We start from the raw sequence: 26,220 nt of genomic DNA on the forward strand, positions 1-26,220 counted from the left end.
TCCTTTGGATATGGCCATTTACAGAATCAGTAAAGAAGCAGACAGATCATTGCCTTTTCTTTTTTTTTTCTTTGCAAATGTCACTAACCTTTATTAGGTAATATAAGAAGTCTGAGAATTTTCTTTAGTGATTATCTTGAAATCCTTCCAGTCACTAACTCCTCTATAACCTTCAAGAATAGGCATTACTTCTCTGGTGTTGTTTTCTAATAGTCTGCTTTTTCTTGTTCTTCAGGGGGAGAGAAAAAGATTCTGTGGACACGTTTAAATCGTCTAGCAGAGTTATCACTGTTCTTTTAATAAGTAACGTATTCCTTGTAGTTTGCAGCAGTGGTTTTACAGTAAAGGGAAGTCCTTGTGAAATCCCTTGATTCTGGGAAGATGAGGGGAGGCCAAAAAAAAAAAACAAACAAAAAAAAAAACAAAAAAAACAACAACCCAAAAAGGAAGAGGCAGGAATGCTATGTGGTTCTGCACCATTAATCCTGGTAATGGGCTCCTTTGCCTCTTGTTGTCTGACCCCATTCTGTGTTTGGATGTATGATTTTGGCTGAGGGCTCTTGCACAGAATGCAGTAAGTTTGTCAACCTGACAAATACATTAAGAAAATAAATTAAAAAATTTTTTTAACGTTTATTTATTTTTGAGACAGAGAGAGCATGAACAGGGGAGGGTCAGAGAGAGGGAGACACAGAATCTGAAACAGGCTGCAGGCTCTAGGCTCTCAGCTGTCAGCACAGAGCCCGACGCGGGGCTCGAACCCACGGACTGCGAGATCATGACCTGAGCCGAAGTCGGCCGCTTAACCGACTGAGCCACCCAGGCGCCCCAAGAAAATAAATTTTAAAGAGTGCTCGCAAAATAGAAATAGAAGAATCGATCTTCAGCGGGAGTGGAGCTCCATTTAAAGCCCCGTGTCCTGTACAAGTTCGTGCTCTCCGTCCCAAATCTTACTATGGCAGCAAGACGGGATCCCCCTGTTGGATGGTTAAGGTTTCTTGGGACGATGTCCTGTGCGGATTATAACGCTGGCATTTAATTGAAGCCAATGACTTTGAGGTACTTGTAATTCAATAATTAGAATTAGTAACAAATGAGCCAGCATAAGAGCAGAGGATTTTTACTGAACTTTGTAATGTTAAGTAGCTCTCTCATGCTTGTTAAGAGCTGAATTGTTGGCATTCATATTTTTGGCAGACTTTACACGTTAGAAGGAAAGCTGGTTGCGAGCGGGGCCGAGTTGGAGAATGGGCAGTTTTATGTGGCGGTCGGCAGGGATCGGTTCAAGAAACTGCCTTACAGTGAATTACTGTTTGACAAGTCAACAATGAGAAGGTCGTATGGGTAAGTGTTCCCCCTCATTCGTGTCTCCTACTTTAGTTACCACTTGAAATAACGAGTCTAATGTTCACCACTGGTATATTTTATATAATCTTACTGATTATCAGTTAGAATGGAAAGCATGGGGAAGATATATGTGTGTGTGTGTATATATATATATATATATATATATGTATATATATATATATATATAGCTATTGTTTTTGCCGAGATTGGAGATTTATTTTTTTTTGCACAAAAATACAATTTTGGGGAATCTATGAAAGACAGTATAGTATTTTTTAACCGTTCACTTATGAAGTCATAGTAAATATAAAGGCTTATTTTTGTGAAGGAGACATGGCAATGGACTTCTTTGTAGCATACATTATTAGACATTTAATAATGTCTCCACTGTTTAGCTGCACCAGATCATTTTCTAGTTGGTGCATATACAAGCATCTAAAAGTTTAAAATATTTAAATTTAAAGACAATATTTAATACTCCTTTTAATTTTTTTTTAAGTTTATTCATTTTTGAGAGAGAGAAAGAGCGTGAGGGTAGGGGCAGGAAGAGAGGGAGACACAGAATCCAAAGCAGGCTCCAGGCTCTGAGATGTCAGCATGGACTGAAGTCGGACACTTAACTGACTGAGCCACCCAGGTGCCTCAGTCCTTTCAATAACAGGAAGAGATAAAAGCGATATAATTCCACTTGCGTAAGTAAATAAAGCAGTGATACAGAGTATAATTATGACATGCAAACTTGTAAATATACTTAAAAAATTTTTTTAAACTTAATTTTAGAGTGAGAGAGAGAGAATCCCAAGTAGGCTTGAAGCTCAGTGTGGAGCCCCACGTGGGGCTTGATCCCACGACCCTGGGATCATGACCTGAGCCAAAATCAAGAGTCGAACGTCTGCTCAACCAACTAAGCCACACAGGCACCCGTAAAGATTACCCTTTTAATTGCATGCAATACTCTGTTGCCCCTTTTTTTCTCTATGAGATGTCCTGTGTCTGTGAAGGGTGCCTCACTCCAGATGAGTTGATGGCTGGCAAAGGCATCGGTTCAGAGCCCTGGTGGATGCAGGCGCCCCTTGGTTTGCCCGTGGTGCTGCTTTTTCCAGTGGTTCTGTGGCCACTTCGCTATCAGAAACGGACTCTTTGTGGTTGTCCTCTGCTAGGGTGTGTGACAGACACTTGTGCAGACAGAGCACAAGCTTTATCAAGCTATCAGGAGAGACTGGCCGAGGGTTTCTAAATAAGTAAGGGATGAAATGGAACTTCAGGGGGGTGGTGTTTGGGGTGTGCAAGAGCACGTGGTTTTCCAGCACTTTAGAATTCTTTACCAGCACACTGATCGATGGCTGTCCTTACCCATCTACAAACTCAAACCCAGCAACACTGGGTTCGCCTGCCATGAGCCTCAGCGTGTACTTGAGGGCAGTGAGAGAGCTGTAGCTCGCAGGCGGCCTCACTCAACCGAACGAGTAAGACCTTTATGGACGTGTGGTCTTGTTTTCAGAGGTTCACTGGGTTCCAAGACGCTTCCTAACAACACAGACATCTCTGAAACCGCATTTTTATAGCCAAGGAGAACTTTTATTTTTTTGTAGAGAATGACTGGTTTAGAAGCTCCCTGAATGGAAGCAAACACCAGTGTTTTGCTGTGTCTGAGCTTCTGCGGTCGACCCTGCAGACATTATGAAAAGAATGGAAATTTACTGTTTTTGACTCAATCTGGCAAAATTACTCAGCTTAGGAAATGACTTTTTGAAATGCATATAGAAAATTGGGGGATTTGAATAAAAATGCCATGAAACACTTTAAGGTGGTCCTAAAAGTATAAGGGAGCATTGATTAAAATAGTTTAAAAATCTTTTGGAGGGCCACTTGGAAACTTTATGGTGGTCTTTGTGAAATTGGGAAAAAGCATGTGGTGCTTTTGTGAGACACCGATGTCCGTCACCAGTTGACTTGCAGGTCAGGACGACAAGTTGGAATGACAATTATCTGGCATTACGTGTTATTTGTAAATAACGTTCAGATTTCTAAATTGCAATTTGTTTCTGCAGTCAGAAGTCTTCTTCACTACCTCCTATCGTAGGATCCAGAAAGTCTAAAGGGAGTGTAAGTATCAGATGCTTTACTCATTAATGTTCTATATTTCGATGTGATACAGAGAGACTGTCCTCTGGGTTTCAATTAAATTTGAAGAAATAAAACTTTACCTGCCTTGTGGCATGTGAGCACTTATGTGAAACAATGCTAGAACATTAGTGTTACAGCTAAGGTCTTCAAAGTGAAGCAGCATTTTAATTTTTGTTTTAAGTTTGTTTGTTTATTTGTTTATTGTTCGTTTGTTTGTTTATTTATTTTTGAGAGAGAACGGGAGTGAGGGAGGGGCAGAGAGAGAGAGAGTATGAATCCCAAACAGGCTCCAGGGGCTCGAATCCACCAACTACCTGAACTGAAATCCAGATTCGGCCACTTAACCGACTGAGCCACCCAGGTGCCCCTTGAACCAACATTTTTAAAATACAGATTTCAAAGTAGGCAATCTTTTTCCTTGTATACAGGCCTGATATAACTTACCTCGCAGTTGAAATCTGGGAAGTGATACATAAAAGTAGAAGAAATGAGGGGTGCCTGGGTGGCTCAGTCCGTGAGGCGTCTGACTTTGGCTCAGGTTGTGATCTTGTGGCTCATGAGTTTGAGTCCCACATCGGGCTCTGCTCTGACAGCAGGAGCCTACTTGGGATTCTCTCTCTCCCTCTCTCTCTGCCCCTCCCACACTTGCGCGTGCTTGCTTGCTCTCTCTCTCTCTCTCTCAAAATAAATGAACTTTAAAAAAAAAAAACCCAAAAAGGGGTGCCTAGGTGGCTCAGTTGGTTATGCCTCTGACTTTGGCTCAGGTCATGATCTCACGGTTTGTGGGTTCGAGCCCCACATTGGGCTCTGTGCTGACAGCTCAGAGCCTGAAGCCCGCTTCAGATTCTTTGTCTCCCTCTCTCTCTTCCCCTCCCCTGCTCATGCTCTGTCTCTCTCTTTCAAAAATAAATAAACAATAAACAATTAAAAATAAAAAACCCCCAAGAAGTAGAAGAAATGCTGTATTATGTCACATTGATGGTCTTTCTCAGTCTGGTTTTCTGTCTCTGGCAAAGATTAAAGAGGAAGTCTTTGTTTAAAAAAAAAAAAAGAAGACAATCCGGTTATATTTCTTTAAAAGATTGAGAAGCACTCTAAATATTTCCCTATCCATCATTCATCCACTTATTTGTTATTTAACAAATAATTGTTTATTATTGTTAACAGTAATTATTGTTAATTCAGCAGATGTCCATTAAACTGCTCTCCTGGGGGAACTGTGACCAGCATTTAGTCCTAACTTCTTAGCCTGTGGTACCTCCTCACAGTGATGAGTCTCATCCCAGCTGGAGTGCTGCTGGGATGGCTTTTTCTGGCTGAGGCTTCTCTTTCTGCTCTTTCGATTGAATTGCCTGACCGGCAGTGATCAGAATGGATTTGACATGTCCCCCTGTCTGAACATTTCCCCCTGATTTAACTACGCAAAATTTTTCCGTTGGTATTTTGTGAAATAAGCTAATGCTGGGCACTGATACCGTTTAGGTATCTCCCCTCCCCTTCACCCCATTTTTGTGTATCATGCAAATCCTGTCAGTACAGAGCTCGATGTGGGACTTGATCTCACGAACCGTGAGATCGTGACCTGGGAGCGGAGATCAAGAGTCAGATGCTTAACGGACTGAGCCACCCACATGCCCCATGTTGGACTTACTTATTTGAGAAATCACCCTGCATGTGGTGTCTGCAGAGAAGTGGATTGGGGAAGAACAGAGGCAGTGGGTGGCTGGACCCAGGCATGTGATGCGGGTGACTTGGTCAGGTGGCTGCAGGTGACATGGATGTCTGTGACCATTCTTCCTTGAGTATATTGTAGCTGTTGTCACTGAATGATGCATTCATCCAACAGGCATCTCTTGAGTGCATGTTATGTCCTGGGTATTGTATTAGTGCTTGTGCGGAGAGGGAGGCAGAGATTCTAGAGAAAACACGAAGTGTGTGGAACTTACATTCTAGAGGAGGAGAAAGAGAAACAAACAGACAATGCATTTGGTAGTAAGCTTGAGGATAAGGGATAAGCTTGAGGAAAGATACATCAAGGAATGGGAAGAGCAAGTGAGAAGATGTTGCAGCATCTGGGTCAGGACAGACAGTTGCAGCTGTCAGGACAGCCCTCGTTTAGGGGGTTGTATTTGAGCAGAGTCATAACGTGCCTGGCACATAACAGGTGCTCACTGAACCTGTCTAGGTGTGTGAATGACGGGCAGTGAGCTGCATGGAGAGACGGTCTTTGGTCAGTGATTCCAAAGTCACAAACTTAGTTTTTAACAGAAGGATTCATTTACTCCTTCCTTTAATTAATTGGGTCCCTGGAGAATGTACATGTTTGTAAGATCATTAGCCGCTTGGCACTGAGTGGGGGTGGGAGAGAAGCGGCCAGGGGAGACCCAGCTCAGGGCTTTGGGAATCACTGCCGAGTCAGCGGGAAAAGCACCCTCAAATTCGTGATACGGATCAAAGGGGATGCAGAACTGGGTTTTTATGAATTCATTTCTCACCAGGCTTTCTAGGAATTGCTCTACTGCATAAGGAAGGGGAGTGCGGGAGGTGGCCTGATAGAGTTTAGTAAAAAAAAAATAAAAGCGGGGCGGAAAGCTACCAGAGTCTGCACAGGGGGCCCCTGCTGGTGTGTAAGTGCCTAGCGCAGCCGCATCCACCCTGTGGTAGGGAGTGCGGGTGGTGAGGGCTTCTGGGCTCATGCAGGCCCTTCCAGAGCCCCTAAGGAATGCCCCGTGCAGAGCAGGATGAGACCAGAAAGCCATTCCTTACACGAACGCCTAGTGCTGGGAGAATCACAGACGCGAGCAAATGGAGAGTAATTTTAGCGTGCAGTTCTAGCCTTGAAAACAGAAGGAAGATATGCGTGAATGGTGTTAAATTCTGTTCACAGTGGAAACACACCCCATCATATGGGAGGCTGTGGTGTAGCAGCCGGGACGCCCCGCGTAGTGTCAGGGTGCCCCCTAGTGGCAGATGTGCGAACTCAGAGATTTGAAAACTAAAACCAGAGGCTAAAAGTTGTTCTTGTTTATTACCATGTGGCTGTTACATCTTGTGATGAGTAGTTTACAGATTCCAATATTATAATTGGTAAAGTTCTGGTAAAAAAAAAAAAACAATACGATTATCCGTGTATCCCAAAGTCACTGTGAAGCAAGATAAGGTCCAGATGTTTCCAAAGCTCTATTTTGCCTTTTGGGAAACTTGAGTCCAGGATGGATAAAAGGACTTTTTTTTTTTTTTTTTCTTTTGCACACTTACCATCACCAGATTCACAAGTGAAAGAAATGCCAGCCTGATTCGGGGTCTACTTTCCTGCTTAGAAGTCTCCCTTTGGGGTGCGTCTCTGAAAGACACGCATGGCAGAGGCTGTCGCGTGAGGCAGATCCCTCGCGAAACTTGGTGTTTTATGGCCTCTGTGCCTTTGGCACCTGTTCATGGGGACTGGGAATGTGTTTCCTGTGGTCATGAGTTGAGTGGCCTTTATTGGAAAGAGCCGAGGGAACTATTTAAAAAAATCCCAGTTTCAGTAGAGTGAGGGGAGATGGAAGGGTTCTTTTCAGTTCTTTTGCTTATTTGAGCCAGCAGATTGCTTTTCCTGTCGGATACACTGATGTGTGTGGGGCAAGAGGCAGGGCAGTGGTCGAGATACCGCACGGGGTCCAGTGTTTGCATAGGACACGCTGTAAAATCAGGCTGCTTCTTGACTCCTTATTCTCAGGCATGTTGACCCAATTTGTCACTTGTAGGTGGTCTTTTCAGGGAATCATGCCATAGTATAAATATTTGCAGTGCCTTGGCATCAGGCAACTTCGTGTAGAAAAACCAGACCTGGGTAACCGTGAGAGAGTTAATCCCCTTTATCTGTAAAATGGTGACAGTAATACCATATTTGTGTCAAGTGGGTACTTAGAATGTAAGAAAGTACTCAACCATACTGCTTTTTCTGTACAAGATAGCAAAACTCCCCTCTTACCTATGCCCCCCCCCAAATAGCCACAACTCTCTATTTATGTATCTATGTTATAAGTCACGTGTGGAAGTCTCAGAAAAGAAAGGAAGATCCCTGAGAATGCAAGCTGGTGCTTCCATAATTGGATACGTGGATGTCGGTTTCCAAAGCTGTGCCTTATATTGTTGGAAGTCACCAGCCTTTCTTGATGCTCCCAAATCGCCCTTTTGAGTGTCCTTATCAGTAATGTAGTATATCAGAACTTCCTGTATAGTTTACAAGAGAGCTGGTTTTTAAAATCGTGTGAATCTCAGGCACTGCAGGATGGGGCTTCTGTTTCTCCCTTGTGAAAATGACTTCTCCCAGACAGCTGTAAAAGGCCGTCCTGCCAAGATTCAGAGAGGTTCTTCTACATTCAGCTTCGTTTTAATCCTCGGAAGTTCAACAGCATCTCTGAACATTCCAGTAGGCTTGCTAGAAGGGTTACTTCACTCATCCAAGGCTCTTAAAGTTTTAAAATCTCGGGATGGATAGACTCGATTGAAAATAGGTGGGGATATGAGGCCTGGCTGATGGTTTTGGAATCTCTACTATAATCATGTTACCTGTCTGTCTTTCTGCCAGGCAGCCTATGGCCTTGTGAGAAAGAATCATTGGAGAAAAGGAAAGAAAAAAACCAACAACTGTGGTTGCTGTTAATGCAATAATTAAATGGAAACGTATGTTTAAATTGCGGCTGGAATAGGAAATTAAATTATGCAAAGGAGTGTTATAGATTTGGACAAGTTTTCATACTGTTAATAAATCTATGCATAATTCATTTTCTTGTAGGCTACGACAAAGTAGCATAAATAACTTCATTTGTAAGGCTGTGAATATTTCTACCCATAATTGGGTGATGGCTAAAACCATTTAAATGCTTCTGGATGGCTGAATATATAAATGTTTAAAATGAGCAGTTATAATAGGTTTCTAGGCAGATTTGTGTATTTAATATTACTACATTTATTTTCAGATCCTAGCATGGTACAGATGTTGCATAAAGATTTCACCCAATATGGTGTGAGTTCAATACGATTTTTAAGAAAAAGAGACTAACTCTGCTCTTGGAAGAAGCACTCTGATGCTCACTGAGTAAATACTGCCTGACAGGCGCTGTACTAGTTATTTTATAAGTGTTACCATTTCCTTCTCGTGATGGACCTGAAGGCAGGTACGTTGGCCCCACGCAACTGCTGAGGAACCAGGATCAAAGAAGCCAGGAGTTAGTTAGCCCAGGGTCCCCTCGGTGGTTAGTGGCAGAGCAGTGGCTCTGAGCCAGGTGCTTTGGTCTCTAGAACTTTCATTCTTTCTACCACCTGCAGCCTCACGCTTTCTGCACGCAGGTGGGCTTAGCACCCGAGCACCGAAGGGACCAAGGTGCTCTTGGTAGGAGGGAGTTTCTTGCCGTAGGCATGGCCAAGCAGTGACGGAGTACGAACACAGCTGTTCGGTGGGTGCGTGTGGTAGCCACCCCTGTGGTGGGTTATGTGCCCCTGCCCCCCGCCCCCGCCCCGGGAGCTGGTCTTAGGCCAGTGATGGGAGCCTTCGAAACTCAACCTCACCTTCGTGATAAGGAGCCTGCTTTACAGATGCAGAGTCTTCATCTCCAGAGGCTCCAACGAATGTGTGACGGTTGGTGGCTGCCTTTGCCCAGGTGTGGTCTTAAGTCGCTGTGTCTGTGTCGCTCTGGATTTGTGATCTCTGGCGAGTGTGGCAGTCGCCGGCGGAGGAGTATGGATTTGAGGATTTTTACAGGCATAGTGTGTGTGTCCTTGGATGATGACACCTGCACATTCACGGTGACCGCTGGTTGAGGAGGTGTCTCTAGACCCGTGAATCCAACTGAAGGCTGTCGCGATTCCTCAGCCAACAGATAGCTGCTGCTTTTTCCAGAAGTCACAGGAGGGAGAGGATGGTTAAGGCAGCGGCTTGCTGGCTCCATGACCTCATTGCTTCCTCTTTGCAATGGGGCGACACGGCGCCTGTCTCCCAGGGTTGTGAGGATTGAAATAATTTTCTGGAATGTCTGGTACATGTTAAGTATTCAACACTTTTTAGCTATTATTTTTGTTCTCCTGCCTCTGTTAGACCCTTCCTGTGGCACTTGGAGAACTTAACTTGGATATTAAGACGGAGAGCGGGGACTCAGCAGAATCCATTCGTCTCCCGCCCCTGCCCCTGCCCCTGCCCCTGCCCCGTTTGCTGCTGGTTAATGACTCCTATGGACTAGGAGTTGCTTTGGGATTTCGTTAGCCAATGCTAAGGGTCTCCAATCTTTTGCCACTTAGGGAAATGATCGTCAGTCCAAGTCAACAGTTGGATCCAGCGACAACACATCCCCTCAGCCCCCGAAGAGGAAAGGGAAAAAAGAAGAAGTGAATTTGGAAAAACCCAAAAAAGGGAAACAAAATGTGAAGTTAAAGAATTCACCACAGATAATTCCAGACAGCGGTAAGTTTGTCCTTCCTGCTATTACCTTGTTTTTATTGTTTATCCTCTTAAGGCTATGATACGATTTTGATTCTTGAATAGATCTGTTTCTCTGGACCCGCGGAAGATACTCCTGACCATCACGTGGGAGAGTTTTCCAAGGAAGAATCTTTGTGTACAAGATTCTTCTGTGTTTCCTGCTAAGTTTCTGTTTATAGTTAGAGGTCGTGTACAAGGACACGGGTTCTGAGATAAAATATTTCTTGTGGTGGTCTTATATCAAAGAAAAAGGTAAATTTTGTCATCCTTTTCTTCTGTTGAAAGGGCTTGATTGATGTTTTGACCAACTACTGTTGACATTGGTCTCTCTCTCTCGTGTGTCTACAACCCTCGTCCACATCGATCATGAGTTACTGTCAGTCACAGCTTCCTTTCTCCGAAAAGATGTTTTACTAATTTTACTGATACCCAAGAGGATACTACAAAATTTTACCAGTAGACAGTATGTACCCAAACTGGTTCTGTATCTTGCATTAGCAGTACAGAAATAATTCTAAAATAAATTCTATAAAAATAAATAATTCTAAAATAAAATAATTCTAAAAAAATTCTAAAAAATAATTCTAAAAAAATTTTCATCGGTACGAAATTTGTGCAGTCAGATTGTGAACTTTCACGGTGGTTTTGGGAAGGTGGGCTCTTTTTGGCCTCATCCCATGCACAGTGTCAGCGGGGTGAGCCTGCGGGCATGGAGGGCTGGCCGGGCCACTGCTCCCCACTCACCCCGGGATCCACTCACATGCCCGCAAGGGGCCGGGCTGGGCACCCAGGAAGATGAGGGATGGACCGTGGTTTCGAGTTCCTGGCCAGCGCTCTGTCTTCCACCTGGGAGCTTCAGCTTATTTTGAGGTCGACGCGCAGAGTCACATTAGAATTCCGGCTAACGTGCGCCCCACAGCTGAGGGGACACGGGAACTTGTAGGGGTCCACATGATGTGGTCCCCGTGGTGGAAGAGTTGTCGGGAAGCCACGTGAGACTAAAGAAACGGGCTGCCTGAGTGAGCCAGTGACAGAGGAGACGAGGGAGCTTGACCTCTTCAAGGTTTCGGTGACACAAGACCAGCTGGGGACGGGGAGTCCTAGATTCTGGTTACTTACAGTTCTGCTATGGACCTCGGCCAAGTCACTTAACTTTTGGGGGCCCCATCAGCTATCTACAAAATGTGGGTTCATGATAAGGTTTTGTGTTAGGGGCACCTGGGTGACTTAGTGAAGCATCTGACTGTTTTTTTTTTTTTAAGTTTATTTATTTATTCTGAGGGTGGGGGAGGGGCAGAGAGCGCGGGAGAGAGAGAATCCCAAGTAGGCTGCACGCTGTCAGCGAGGAGCCTGATGCTGGGTTTGAACTCACACCATGTGATCACGACCTAAGCCAAAGTCAGACACCCAGCTGAATGAACTACCCAGATGCCCCAAGCAGCGACCTCTTGATCTCAGCTCAGGTCTTGATCTCAGGGTCGTGAGTTCAAGTCCCACATTGGGCTTCACACTGGGCGTGATGCTTACTTAAAAAAAAAAAAAGAAAAAAAAGGGTCTTGCTTTCAAGTTTGCTTTTGTTTTAAGTTTGTATAATCCCTTTTGGTGGCTATGAAACAGGGGAGGCCAAGGTAAAACGTAGTCAACAAATGTTTAGTGAATGTGTGCTTGATGGCAGGCACCAAACAAAGAAAGCTAGCCTTCAAGAACATGACATTCCATGTTCATGAGCATTAAAAATAAGAGGCTTTATGTCAGTCATTATACTAGATGGTGAAGCCCCCTGTGCTGTGTCTTCCTACCAGTTGGCTTGTTTTTATTCCTAACACCAGGCACAGATCTGATAGGAGACAGTAAATATTGGTGAATGAACGTTGGACATCCCAACATAGATCAGTCTCTGTAATACTTTGAAACCCATGATGAAGTAGGACCGCTTTTAAACTTTCGCAGATATTTTTTACTAAAGGCTTTTGGAAAATGTTACTTGCTTATTTTCTCAGAGGCTCTTCTTAGCCTGTGAAAAATCCCAGTTCCTCCCTCTAACATACGTCTATTTTTATGTTATTTTAAATATTTTTAATGTTTATTTATTTTTGAGACCGAGAGACAGAGCACGAGTAGGGGAGGGGCAGAGAGAGAGAGAGAGAGAGAGAGAGAGAGAGAGAGAGAGAGAGAGAGACGGAATCCCAAGCAGGCTCCAGGCTCTGAGCTGTCAGCACAGAGCCTGATGCGGAACTCGAACCCACAAACTGCGAGATCATGACCTGAGCCGAAGTCAGACGCTTAATCAACTGAGCCACCCGATGCATATCCATTTAAAGTCTTTCAATTTAGTAGTTGTTTCTAAGAAAGGGAGCTTTTACCTTGTTTCTCTTCTGTGGGGAGACCTGGAATCACAAGTCTGTGTCAACAGTTCCCTCTTTCACTGGAAAGTGACCTTTATTAAAAAGTTAGATGATCAGGATTTTTGCTTTTGTAGAAATTTGTGGTTTCCAGCAACAGCCGTATCGCCGTGGGGATGAAAATAACCCGTTGAACGTTGAAGCGCGTCGTTTCTTTTTAAAGCGCCAAGAGAAGGTAGAAACCCATGGTTGTTCTTCTCCCGTGTTTGGAGAGCCTGGCTGGTGTTTTAGGTAACACTTGCCCACTTGCCCATGGTAAGTGTGTGTGTTCCAGTGACATGTTATAACGTGTGGGCCATAGGTTTCTAACCGCCGTATCTCATTGTTCCATGGAACGATGGCTAGTGTCTGTCAAGTGATGGTTTTGAGGAGTGGATTTTTTTTCCCAGTAAGAAACTTACGTGATCCGTTTAAGTTTCTTCAGTACATATAAGCGTATATAAGAATTGAGATGAAGCATTTTGTGTCTTTTCATCTTGATAGAAAGAACATGTAACCTGGAAAATGAATCTTGGCTTCCCAAAACAATTTTTTCCAGGGAAAATGAAAAAAAAAAAAAAAGATTTCGTGCAGTTCACTAGATTAAATCATCCCTTGACAAGCATAAGGATATTAGTGTCAAGTCCAAGTCCATGCTTTTGAAAGTTGAGCCATTTCCCCCTATCAGATCTCCCTCCAGATGTCTTTGGCTATCACAATTTTCCAGGTTATAGTAGTCAATCTCTCTCTCTTTTTTGATTCCTTAAGTCAACTTTCATATTCATTTTTTATTGCAGTGGCTTTTTGCTTTAATGTCATTTATCCTAGTAGTTAGAACCAAGCCTTTGGATAGTCCTATCCCAAGGGGGCTCTTACTCTTTAGAAAAGTAAAAGCAAGAGGCACGGTAAGCAAAATGTATGGGAAGGTATGTGGTGAGTCAAGATGAGTGCAAAATGCAAGAATTTAATGCCATGTTGCATATTTGAAAGTTGCTGAGAGAGTAGATATGAAAAGTCCTCATTACAAGAAAAAGTGTTTTTTTTTTTTTTTGTAACTGGGTATGGTGACAGATGTTAACTACACTTACTGTGGTGATCCTTCTGTAGTATATATAAATACCGAGTAAAACACGCAAGCGAGAGTTTGATGTTAGAGATGAAACATTTTTTTCCCCCTACTTAGCAGTATTTTAAATTTGGAATTAAGTAATTGACTCAGTTTTCTTTCAAAGTGTTACGTTTTAGAGCGAGGATCAATGTCTAGTTCCTCTCCTGTCATATGTTAAATTGTGCAAATTTTTGATCCGATGATGGTCACCTATATTCTATTCTCATGTTAGTTTCAAAAAAGAGGCTTGGTAGGCTGTCTTGATTTTCATTGTGATTAAGACTGTAGTCATACGTGTTGTCTTTTACTGTTGGTATTTACTGATACTCGGGTTTCTGATGCTGTATGAATGAGCAGTGCTAATGTCTGTCTGTAGATGGCAATCTGCCTCTAATTTTAGGTCTTTTGCTTTTGCTTTTCTTTCTCTCTCTCTCTCTCTCTCTTTTTTTTCTTTCTGACTCTGTTTCTTTCCGTAATAGTAAAGCTTAATAATTCAAGCAGAGCTGTGACATATTTCTTCAGGGAAACAAATCCCATTTTCTTTTGGTAGCCAAGATGCAAACTAAGATTGGTTGGTGATTGATGAAGTTGGGTGTGAAATGCATTTTTAGTGCCGTATTTAAATACGAGCTTAACTGGCCGGCGTGATTTCCTTACACTTTCCACTTGATTTGCAGTGCCTTGAGATGCGTTTTAGAGGCAGTTAACTAGCTACACTTTCCACCATGAGCAAAGTAGTAATGATGATTGTTTTGAAATAGTATTTTGGGATTGATGATATTCATTGATATTTTAAATACTTTCTGCGTGAGAAAAAATACCGTCTTTAGAACCATTGGAACAGGAAGTATAGTGAATTTAGGGCTCCTTAGAAATCTCGGACAGGCTGCAGAGAAAATAGCCTGGTCTGTGTTGCTGTGGCTTATGTGGTATTGACAATCATAAACGCTTTTTTTAAAGCAGAATTTTAAAATGTAAGGAAAAGCCAGACTTGTTTCACACACACACACACACACACACACACACACACACACACTCTCTCTCTCTCTCTCTCTCTCTCTCTCTCTCCCCCCCTCCCCCCCTCTCCCCCCTATCTTCCTTGATGCAGCTCCTGGCTTATTCCCAGCATCGTTCGGTGATCATTCCTAAGGAACTTGCCGTGTGGACTCCTGATGCATGATAGGGAGCAGGTGCGGGGCCGGGAGGAGATGTGTGAATGTCACGACCTTGCTGGCTGACTGCCCTCGAGTGGTCACACTCCTGAGTTTTCTAACAGCTACAACCTGCACACGGCTTGCTGTGTTGACCGGAGCACGAAGCGTTCGTGCGGTCGGTCCGTCGTCCTCACGGTCTGATCCCGGGGCATGGGAACTTGAGCTTTGGTCCAGCTGATGAACCAGCTCTGGCACTTGCGTGGTGGCTCCCCGTCACAGGGGGCTTTGGAGATGGGACAGGAAGCACGTTTCCGAATGCGCCCCCCCCGCCCCCAAGCCTCACCCTCTGTAGGGGATCGTGTATTTGAAGAACACACGTGAGAAGGCGCCAGGGTGAGTTCGCGAAACAGGGCGCCGGTCACGTTTAAGAAGCTGCGCTAAGATTCAGGATTGCTTGGCGTCTGGCTCTGTCCACTCCCCTTGTGACGGGGAAACGCAGGCTTTTCCTTCCCTCGCTGACCGTGACTTACCTCGAGGACAGTGTGGACTGTGGGATCCGGGTCAAAGTTTACTACATGTGATAAAAATGTGTAAAGCAAGCCTTCTCCACATCTCAGTGACCCTCGTTGGGATGGCCTGTTGTCCGACGGAATTCTAGCACAGAGAGGATTTTGGTAATTTCTTGGAAGTCTTGTTTTGGGCCCCAAATTCTACTAATAAAAACTAGTTTGGGAGTGTACATTTTGCTGTTCACCTTAGTACTGAGAGATTGGAAAATTCGAGGCTGGCTGAATACCAGTAAGATGTTTTGTCTTGGAGAGGAGAATCATTTTAAAAAAGAATCTTTTCATATCCTGCTTTCTTTCTTTTTAATGTTTATTTTTGAGAGAGAGAGAGAGAGAATGTGAGCAGGGGAGAGGCAGAGAGAGAGGGGGAGACACAGAATCCAAAGCAGGTTCCAGGCTCTGAGCTGTCAGCACAGAGCCCATCGTGGGGTTTGAACTCACAAACCACAAGATCATGACCTGAGCCAAAGTCAGACGTTCAACCGACTGAGCCACCCAGGCGCCCCTTAATTTCCTGCTTTCTTACACACCTTATACACTGGAAGGAGAATCACTCTGAGAGAAGCATTCTTTCACAGCTCGTGGAGGGTTGAGGCCTCTGCAGGAAACCTCTTTTGGGGACCGTTTTCTTTTTTTTGTAGCCCAGGGATGGGGTGTGAAGTTACTTTTTTGTTTTCACGATGGAAGAGTCTGTAAGCTCTTGAGTTACATAGATGTTTCCAAACCTTTGGAAGATTTTACTCCACAAAGTTGTGTATAACCCATAATGCACTTTATTTCTCGCTCCAGACTCCTGTGTGCGTGCAGGTTCCCTGCCGTGTGCACTAACGTGTCTAGTGGGAAGGCGAGCTAGGAGATCCGTTTCAGAATGCCAGGGACCCATGTTACCCTGCTGCCGAAGCATGGAGAACTGCCCTCAGTCAAATTTCTGGCGTCCACCAAAGAGGGTGAGGGCAGGGATCCAGCTAACTGGGTGTGGGTCTGAGGAAGAATGCAAAGTTTGGGGGGGGGGGAAACTGAGGCCTGGGATTAGGTGCTTTTATTATCTGATCCTCTTTGAAGAGGAGGATGTTGGGATTGCCTCATCTTTACTTTTCCCCCAGCTTCAGGCTTTGGCTCACCAACCTCCCTTCTCGTAGACGCCGCCCTTTATTGTAAGCAGGGCCTCATTCCTTCTTGGCCCATCAGAGGCCCCAACAGATTCACAGTATTTCCTTGATTCCGCTGCCTCCAGAGTTAGCTGTGAACGTTTCTGTAGCGTACTCTAGAGAAGACGTGGGTCTGCACCAATGGTGAACTTCTGGCACACAAGAGACTCCTGCTTTTCCAGAAGAAGCTAAAACTGGGTTACCCCTTCTGGGCGTTTCATCACAAGTCTGTGGTAGGGCCCAGACTGGGGCTTGGCTGGGGGCAGGCCTCCTGTCAGGAATGTCTGTGCTGATCGCTGGGGGTGACAGGGAAGGCGGGGGGAGAAGAAACAGCCACTGCTCTTCCCAGCTCCCCATTTCTTCTGCTAGTGTGTAGTGAAGCAAGACCAGGAAGGGCCTGGTCCTCGAGGGCGTCAGCAACTCCTCAGCCGCCAGTCTCCTGTGAGGCACAGACAAGCACCCAGAGCAACACTTAGCATTAGTTGTGTGTGTGTGTGTCCATTATGCCTGCATCCATGGTAACTATTGCAATCAAAGCCTACATGTTCCAAACCCTGATTAATGGCCCAGTTCTGACACCCACGCTTCTGAAAATCTCAGTAGTAGATTTTAACCTGATATTTTATAAGCTTCATCTACAAATCCTCAAAATTAAATCAATGGCATGTCCCTAGTTTTACAAATGGGAGAAGAAGAAGAGAAGCTCATTTGCCCAGAGTCAAAGAGTCTTACCAATGCCCAGAGATTTCTGGAAATTGCCACGCTGACCCACTGCTGGCTGAAAGGCGGGCATACCTATGGGGTTATGTGTGGGACCATGATGCTCCGTGAGTCTAGGGGGAAGAGTGAGGGGGCTTCAGTGCGGAGGGGCTCTGACTGGTCTCCCTTCCATTTGGTGGTGAGAGTGTGCGTGGATGGCAGCTGACCTTGAAGCTTACCTGAGAGATTGTGAGGGATTCCCACCTTTCTTCACTTCCATTCCTCAGTATTTCACATCCCCTTTGTAAATGGGAGTGACTGATTGGAGCCCTTTTTGTTTTGTGGGTGGGAGGAGCGAGTTATTATTAACGAGATTTTTAGCAACATGGTGTGATGGTGGGTTTTCCCCACCGCGTTCAGACCTACTTCTTCGGGGTTTGGGAACCCTTTGGAGCTGACCTCTAGTTTATGTATCAGATGACCAAATATTATTATTATTATTATTATTACTTAAATTTTTAGTTGGTTTCTGGGACTTAAACTCTTGCAACCCATGCCCTTCTTAGCATGTGAGTTTCCTTCACCGGTTTCATGAACACCCTGCCTTAGGAGCCCCGCCCCCTTTCCAAGAATACGCAGTTCCTTTCTTGAGTAAACACTGACTGAGTGCTTACTGTGTACCACACATTTTCCAGTCAGCAGGCCACCTCCCTTCCCTCTCCTCTGTGCTAACTGCTCAGCACCAGCACATTTTCTTCCAGAAGCCATAATTATACCTGTACCAGGAAATTGCTCTCGACAGAGTAGAAGCAATTCCCTTCTCCCTTTCAGGGACCAAGCTCCACTTACCACTAGTAAATGCCAGAATATGTTTATGTCCTATGCATTGATGTGCTTTTCTGTCTTGGTATTAAGCCTCTGTATCCATCTTGTCCACGTAGAAGATAGCGTTTTTGCAAAAATGTGTTTAGTACGGTGACTGGAACAGTGGCTGAATACTACTTGGTACCACAAGACGGGGGAGGGACCTTTCTCCACTCCCATAATACACTGGGACTCCTTTGTACAATGTGGCCTGTTTTATATATGAACTCTATTTTTATGCTTTCAGTTACCCTCCTGGTTTTCAAAATAAGACATAGCCTGTGTTGCAAATCACCACGTAGCATGCCATCACCATGGGGACAAGGATAAACAGCAAATACCTACAAAGTACTTTTGAGCTCTGTAGGTTTAAAGCTATCCATTTAGTGTTTTTTTAAAAAAATTTTTTTAATGTTTATTTTTGAGAGAGTGTGAGCGGGGGAGGGGCAAAGGGGGAGGGAGACACAGAATCTGAAGCAGGCTCCAGGCTCTGAGCTGTCAGCACAGAGCCTGACGTGGGGCTCAAACCAACACACTGCGAGATCATGACCTGAGCTGAAGTTGGGCGCTCAACCGACTGAGCCACCCAGGTGCCCCTCATTTAGTCTTATTTTATACAGCTGGATGGTGATACCAAATTGTTTCTGTGAAATTGGGCAAGGTGTCCTCCTTTAAAAAACTTTATCTTTTTTAAGTTTATTTATTTATTTTGAGAAAGAGTGAGTGGGCAGGGGAGAGGCCGAGGGAGAAAGAGAATCCCAAGCAGGCTCTGCACTGTCAGCACGGAGCCCATTGTGGGGCTCAAACTCACAAACGGGGAGATCATGACCCGACCTGAAATCAAGAGTTGGACACTTAATCGACTGAGCTACCCAGGTGCCCCATCCTTCCTTTTAAAATGCTGTACCGAAAGCCACTTTCCATGGGGAGCAAAGCTGGCAGGTACCCCCTGCCCAAGTTAAAAGCACACGTCTGTCACCTTTGCACTGATTGCAGCTGGCTTTATCCCAGGCTTTATTGTGCTTAATGGTAAGGGTACCGTCCTAAAGGGGCAGACATTTTATGGAGGGTGCCTGTGCCGCGGTGAGAAGCAGGCGTCCTCCACCCAGATCATCGAGGACAGCTCCTGCAGCCTTGGTGATGCAGCCCACCGCTTCATGACTCCTCTCATCGCCTGGAGCTTCTGGGTGACTTTAAGGTAGGGGCTCTTACCCAGGGAAGTTACTGTCACTTCCTAAAGTGGGTTCCATGGAACAGTTCAGGAGCCCATGAACTGGGCTCCTAATGACGCTTCTTGTGGTAGGAATTCCAAGCCCAAATATCAATTCGGGAGACGTTGGATTATACAGACTTGAGCCATCGTCTTGGCTACAGGATTCCACAGAGCCCTTCTTCCGACTTTGGAACTCAGGAAAATGGTTTACCTACCAGCTCACTGGTTTATTGTAAAGGGTACGACTCAGAAACAGCCAGATAGAAGAGATGCACAGGGCAAGGTGTGAGGGAGGGCGTGTGGGGCTTCTGTGCCCTTCTGGTACCTCTGTGGTTCACCATTTGGGAGCTCTCCAAACCCCTTTGTACGGGGTTGTTTTAAATAGAGGTTTTATTATGCAGGCATGATTGTGTCAGCCATCACCATTAGCAATGACCTCAACCTCCAGCCCATCTGCCCTCCCTGGAGGTGTGGGAGTAGGGGATGGGACAGAAAGTTCGCTGCCCTGTAATCACGTGGTTGGTTCCCCAGCAAGGGGCCCCCGCCCGCAAGAGCTTTCTGAAAGTCACCTGAGTAGCTTAAAGTCAGATGTGGTTGGAAGGGCTTGTTATGAATAGCAAGACACTTTGTCACTTTGGCTCTGGAGCTGTTTTAGGAACAGGAGCTATTTGAGGACAAAAGACCAAATATTAAAAGGTGGTCACATTCCTCTTTATCACTTAGGAAATTAACAAGCATTTTAGGAGCTCTGTTCCAGGAACCACGGACAAGGCCAAAGTGTATTTTTTTAGACATTTATTTTATTTGAGAGAGAGTGCACACACGCATACACACGTACATGAGTGGGGAAGGGGGCAGGGGGGAGAGGAGGAGGAGGAGGAGGAGGAGGAGGAGGAGGAGGAGGAGGAGGAGGAGGAGGAGAGAGAGAGAGAGAGAGAGAGAGAGAATCCCAAGCAGGCTCTGTGCGCAGGGTGGAGCCTGATGTGGGGCTCAATCCCTGGGATCGTAACCTGAGTGGAAATCAGAAGTCGGATGCTCAGCCGACTGAGCCACCCAGACGCCTCCACCCCAAAGTGTATTTCTTACTATAGGACAGTTTTACATTCAGCGTGTCTGAGAAAGTCTTCATTATACTCTCACATTTAATTTTTCATTTGGACGGATGTAGAGTTCTTGGTTGGAGATCCTTTTCACTCAGAGTTCTGAAGGTATTTCTACACTGCCATTTTACTTCCACTGTGGCTGTTAGGAAATCTGACGCCATTCTCATTCCTGTTTATCTGGATTTCCCTAAAACTTTGCTTGCTAGGTGAGAATCTAAGAAATGGACTTGACTGCAAGTAGGTCATTTGGGAGGTTTTCACAGAAAGCATGGGCAGGTCTTGCAGAAGAGAGGAGAGCTTATAAGGGGGGGTGTCACTCTTAAATAGGGTCCTTTGTGGGCAGTTAGGGCTCAGTCCTGCCACAGAGTGTATGAGACACATCTCAGAATTGTCGGTGCAGGGGTAAGGACGCTGAGATGTCTGTCTGCTAATTCTTGTCCTTCATTGGTTGATGGTGGTCCTTGGAAGACTGACTCCCTGGTGCTCTGACCTGTCCACGCTCAGGCTGAACGAGCTTCTGTGGCCAGAGAAAGGGCTCAGGCAAAGTCAGAAACTTGAGGTAGAAAGGCCTGGAAGTATATGGGAACTTCTCACCTAAGTGCAGCAGACTCCCGGGTTGGGCCAAGAGGATGAAAGCAGGGCAAGAGGAGGATTTCCTGGAGGTGTGGGAATCTTCTAGAAGGCCTGCCGTGGACTGGGAGCAGGAAAACGTCACACTTGACGGTCTCTGATGGTGGACAGAGGAGACAGTCTTGAGAAATATGTAGGAGACAGAATGAATGTGACCTGAGGTCGCGTGGGAGGGGGTGAGAGTCTAAGTGGGGCCCAAGGGGGCACGGAGCATACTGGCCTGGGTAGATGGCTGTGTCATTAACTTTTGGGGAATTCGCTCACGAGGAGCTGAGATTAAAGGGACCCGTTTGGCAGCCGGTGGAGGTGTGCATGGTTCAGCGGGAAATGGAAAGACTCTGCGTGCAGAGGTCCCTCTCGGGGGGACCCCAAGGACCTAGAAGAGACGGGGAGACCTTGGCAAGTTCAGAAAGAGGGTGGGAAGAAGCAGGAAGGAACAGACATCTGTATGGTGCTTGCACCGCTAATTAGCTTGCTCGTCTTACGGAGCGAACACTCAGGGGTGGGTGGTGTTTGCAGACGGAAATCCTCATTTCCATTCGACAGACCTGCAGATGAAGTATGGAGAGATTCAGTATCCCACAGTCTGCAGCGAGCCAGAAGGCGTTTAATAAATGACATTTAGTTCCAAGGTGTCACAGCATGTGAGCCAAGGTCCTGTGCCCTCCAGTCTAGAGCTGTTCCCGTGATTGCAATGGCCTTCATCAGACTTTGTGGTTGTCTAGAGCCTAAATGTGTTGGAGAGATTTCTGTGTAGATTTTACGTGAAGCTAAGACCAAGCAGAAGGCGCAAAGCCCGACGCAGAGCAGTGCGGTGTCTTCCCTACAAGGTACCCTGTGCGGTGTCCTTAACCTGTTTGCACGGCACCGGTACAAGAGACAAAGCACTGCCGTCTCAGATCGAAAACAGAGACGGAGTCATTATGCACAGTATTTGAACACCAAAAAATGAACACCAAAAAATAGTAGCAAGAGAATTGATTCAAACTGTACTTAATGAGGGATATGAAGGAGATGGGAGTCGAGAATCCTGAAATTGTTTTCCGTAAGAGGTGAAAACGCTGCCATCTGAATATGAATGACTACTCCTCTCTGACTGTAAAACTACCAGCAAGATCCAGCTCAAAGTTCCCATGTCGGACTAGCCCAAGAATGTATTAGGAGCAAAAGGAGACAATGGCTGATTTTCTTCATTACAAGAAGAAAACCACCATTTACCCCTCACTGGTACCAAGGTTCTCAATAATTCCCTCTAATTTTGGAGTGAGTGCTGTGGGCTATCACTGCTCTGGGAGACAAGAAGTGTGACCATGTGGGACAGAAACAAGGGAACCGACGGGCACCATTGCTGATAGACGGTCTTCAGAATTTTTCAGATGCTTTCTGACCTAGTATGCTGGGGATTTATCACACTTTCAATTTGGTAAGTTTTGCTACCTAAAACCGAGTTCCAGAGATCTCACTTGTCCAGTACTTGGTAACCTTTAGATGGACAGGTTCACCCTTTAGGGATTTTTATTTTCTCAGCAAGTCTCAGACAGAAGGGACAGAGGAATAAATTTTCTTTGGTCGCTAGGTGGGTATAAGGCAGTTTTTCATTGGTGAGGCAGGTTTTTTGGTTTGACTTTTAGAAATTGAGTTTGGAGGACAGTCAAACTCTCCTTGGACTTTATTCCCAGGGCCACCCCAAGGTTATCATTTAGAAGCATGATTATGGTTATTTCGCATTTTTTAATGATGATGGAGCATTCACGAAAATGAGGGAGGAAGCACTTGTGTAACGTAGCAAGTGCCTAAAGAGGCGACGTCTGTGTAAGGAGACGTGACTTCATTTGGCCTGGTCTCCGAGGCAGAAGTGAGGGGCTCGGGTACTTGGAATCTGGGGCCGGGGAGCCAGGGACACGCCCAGTTCACTCACGCTGCCCTGGGAAGTCTGCCGTACTGCTTCCCTCCCTCTCCCTTCCGAGACCCAGTCGCCGCTCCAGGCTGATGCCCAGAGCTGGCGTGTTTGAAGCATGATGAAGGTCAGTAGGGTCAGAGAGGAGTAGCGGGGGGGGGGGGGGGGGGGAGAGGAGAAGGGTCAGCTGGGCAGACAACATCATTTTTTCTAATAAAATTAAAAACAAAACTAAACATGACATTCAACATTCGTTCTCCTTCACTCCAGTAAGCTTCTGAAGTTAATCTTTCTCTGCTCTGTTGTACAATCAGCGCTGGTGAGTGGTGTCCTGGAGGAGATCGTGGAGGCGTAATCGTGGGGGAAAACATGATTTTCTTTTCAGAAAGGTTAACATAGGGTTGGAGAGGAGGCGCCTGGCCAGCTCAGTCAGCGGAACAAGTGACTCTTGACCTCAGGGTGGTGAGCTCAAGGTCCGCGTTAGGTGTAGAGATTACTTACAAATAACATCTTTAAAATAAAACAGGGTTGGAGACTCAGAAGCACGTCTAGGTCACAGTAAGATGTGGCGGGACGGAGTCCGTGTCAAAGGCTTCGAGAACTGGGGAGGGGGGCTGAATCTAGTCCTGAAGTTGGGAGTTGATATTTATTTGAGAGAAGAAGTTCTGGACAGAGAATTTGAGGGGGGCAAAAAAAAAGAAAGTCAGGACTGAGTTTGGCATTTAAATCTCTAGTGCATTTTGGGGCGCCTGGGTGGCTCAGTCGGTTAAGCGGCCGACTTCGGCTCAGGTCACGATCTCGCGGTCCGTGAGTTCGAGCCCCGCGTCGGGCTCTGTGCTGACTGCTCAGAGCCTGGAGCCTGTTTCGGATTCTGTGTCTCCCTCTCTGTGACCCTCCCCCGTTCATGCTCTGTCTCTCTCTGTCTCAAAAATAAATAAAAGTTAAAAAAAAATTTAAATCTCTAGTGCATTTTAAAACCAGAGTAGCTAAATGTTAATCTTCCAAATTAGAATAGTAACTTAACTTATGAACAAGGAAGAGGAGGGATTGTTCAGGAATTTGTTTATTGGATGGTGGAGAATTGCTGTCATGTTGTTTGATTGGTGGTGGGAGGCCTTTCCTTCCTTGATGGTTTAATCTTACAATGTTATTTTTATATCCTTTCTCATACCAGCTCGGAAGTTCCCGTGTACTTTTCTTAAACATCACAATAGTGACAGTGAACATCACTGTTTATGCTAAAGGCCATTGCTCCCCGCACCAACCCCCCCACCCCAGCTCAAACAATGAAAAAATTGTGACTTTCCCTTAAAAGTGACTAGGAGGCTGTAATTTTTCACTATCATGAATCTCTCACTAAAAGGCCCTTCACACATGGTCCACGGCAACCTTACAGACATGACATAGGAAATTGTTTGCAGGCTCAACCACTTTTCTTATGTCAAGGCCCATATTTCCATCTGCAGTAGACCCTTGAACAGTGCAGGGTCTGGGGCTGTAGTTGAAAATCCGAGAACTTTGGACTCCCTAAAACCTTCACCAGTAGCCTACTGTTGATTGGAAGCCTTACCAATAACATGAAGGGTCAATCAACACATATTTTGTATATGCATTATATACTGTATTCCTACGATAAAGTAAGCCTGTGAAAGGAAAAGGTTATTAAGAAAATCATAAGAGAAAATATTTATACAGTACTGTACAGTGTTTATCAAAAACAAAAGTCTGTGTATAAGTGCTCCCGATGCAGTTTGAACCTGTGTTCTGCAAGGGCCAACTTGACTTCAAATTTCTTTTTTTTTTTTAAGTTTATTTATTTATTTATCTTGAGAAAGAGAATGAGAGAGTGAGAGAGAGGGCGAACGAGCAGGAGGGGCAGAGAGAGGAGAGAGAGAATCCCAAGCAGGCTCCCTGCTGTCAGCACAGGCCCGACACGAGGCTCAAACTCACAAATCGTGAGATCGTCACCTGAGCCAAGATCAAGAGTCGGATGCTTAACTGACTGAGCCGCCCAGGTGCCCCTGAACTTGAAATTTGTACCCTTGATTTCCCCACAGCACCCCTCTCCCTCTGCACCACCCCCCCTGCCACATGTGTTAAACAAAATGTTATCCAAACCCTGAATTGCCTTTATTTGTTTAGTTGCTTAGTTTTCCCTTCATTCTCTGTCTCAGGGTATCATCAAGGCAGAACCCTGGGGTAATCCATGTGTGTGGGTGGGGGTCCGAGGGAGCAGTTACAGTCTGTCAGTTTGCAGTGATAATTCAGGGCAGGAGTGGTCCCCGCCTGTTCTGTGGAAGGGAGGTCTACACAAAATGGCCCCCAAAAGCCCAAGGAGTCTGAAGACCAAAGGAAAAGGCTGGCAAATCCAGTTTGAGGAGAAATGGCTTATTAAAGGGACTTAGGGACAGAAGTGTATCTTGGGTGACCCCACCTCCTATGAGACCTGCTTTTATAGCCTTGGAGGCTGGGAGCACACAGGAGGACTGCCTAGAGGAGATGTTGGAGACTCACAGTGGTCCTATCTCCATCCAGTGCAGATGGAGGGCGTTGTGCCCCAATTGTACTTGAGGGTGTGGTTAGACAGAAAGAATGTATGTGTTGGGGGCTGGGGGTGGGGGCTGGGCTCAAGAAGCCTTCAGGTCCCAGAAAGACATGTCCCAGGAAGGCTTCATGGTCACCATGGTGATTTGTCCAAGATGGCGTTAGCCTGCCTCCTGCACTGCCCATTCCTTTCTAATGCCCTTCCTGTTAGTACACCTCCCATCATTTTAATCCTGTTGACTTTCGAGTCCACCTAGATTTTTCCATGTTCCTTGCCCTCTCTATCCAGTCAGGACCAACTGACATTGATTCTACCTTCTCATAATCTCTGGAACCAAGCCTTCCTCCCCATTCCATTCCAGCCCCTTATTTTCCACGCAGATGACTGCAGCCTTCTAGATGGTCTCCTGAGCTCCCTCCTCGACGGCCCTTCACAGTTCTGCCAGATGGGTGCCCTTGAGACACAGAAACTCTTCTGACGAGATTCCTTTGGAAGTTTATGGCCTTCACAGCCTCTCTTCCAGTCTCCTCTTCCATTGCCCATAGAGAATTTTTTAGAGTTTGATTGGATGAGCCTTTCCCAAGTCCCTTTGTATGTGCCTAGAATGTCCTTCCAGTTTCCCATCATCTATGTTCTCCCAGGGACTCCCTGTGGAATCTTCTCTTCTGTAAAATCTGCCTGCCCTGCCATTGTCACATCATAGCAGAACCTTCTGTCCTCGTGGCCTTCTTCTCTGCTGGCCTGTGAGTGGTTTGACAGCCAGGGCCCTCCTCACCATCGCCTTACTCATCTTTGTGAGCTTGTGGTGCGGTCTGGTTTCTCACATGAAGTCAGCTCTTTGTGAAGCTGGATGACAGAGAGAATGCCTGAATTTTCTGAACGTTGTGTGATTTTTTTTTTTTTTTTTTTTTGCTGGGCTTTTATTTGAACTTGGGCATTGCAGTTATTGATGATATTTCTTAGCTTGATGAAATCAGA

General features: G+C 45.5%; 1 protein-coding gene across 1 annotated transcript in view; it reads left to right on the plus strand.

The window, feature by feature from the left end:
• DCDC2 (doublecortin domain containing 2) overlaps positions 1-26,220 on the plus strand; it is a 162,632-nt gene that overhangs the window by 54,159 nt on the left and 82,253 nt on the right. The window contains exons 6-8 of the mRNA XM_042937776.1: positions 1,198-1,344; positions 3,399-3,453; positions 9,754-9,916. Of these exons, the coding sequence (XP_042793710.1) occupies positions 1,198-1,344; positions 3,399-3,453; positions 9,754-9,916 (365 nt within the window). The remainder of the gene's footprint in view (positions 1-1,197; positions 1,345-3,398; positions 3,454-9,753; positions 9,917-26,220) is intronic.

This window comes from Panthera leo, chromosome B2 (assembly GCF_018350215.1).
Source record: "Panthera leo isolate Ple1 chromosome B2, P.leo_Ple1_pat1.1, whole genome shotgun sequence".
In the NCBI taxonomy this organism is placed as follows: domain Eukaryota; kingdom Metazoa; phylum Chordata; class Mammalia; order Carnivora; family Felidae; genus Panthera; species Panthera leo.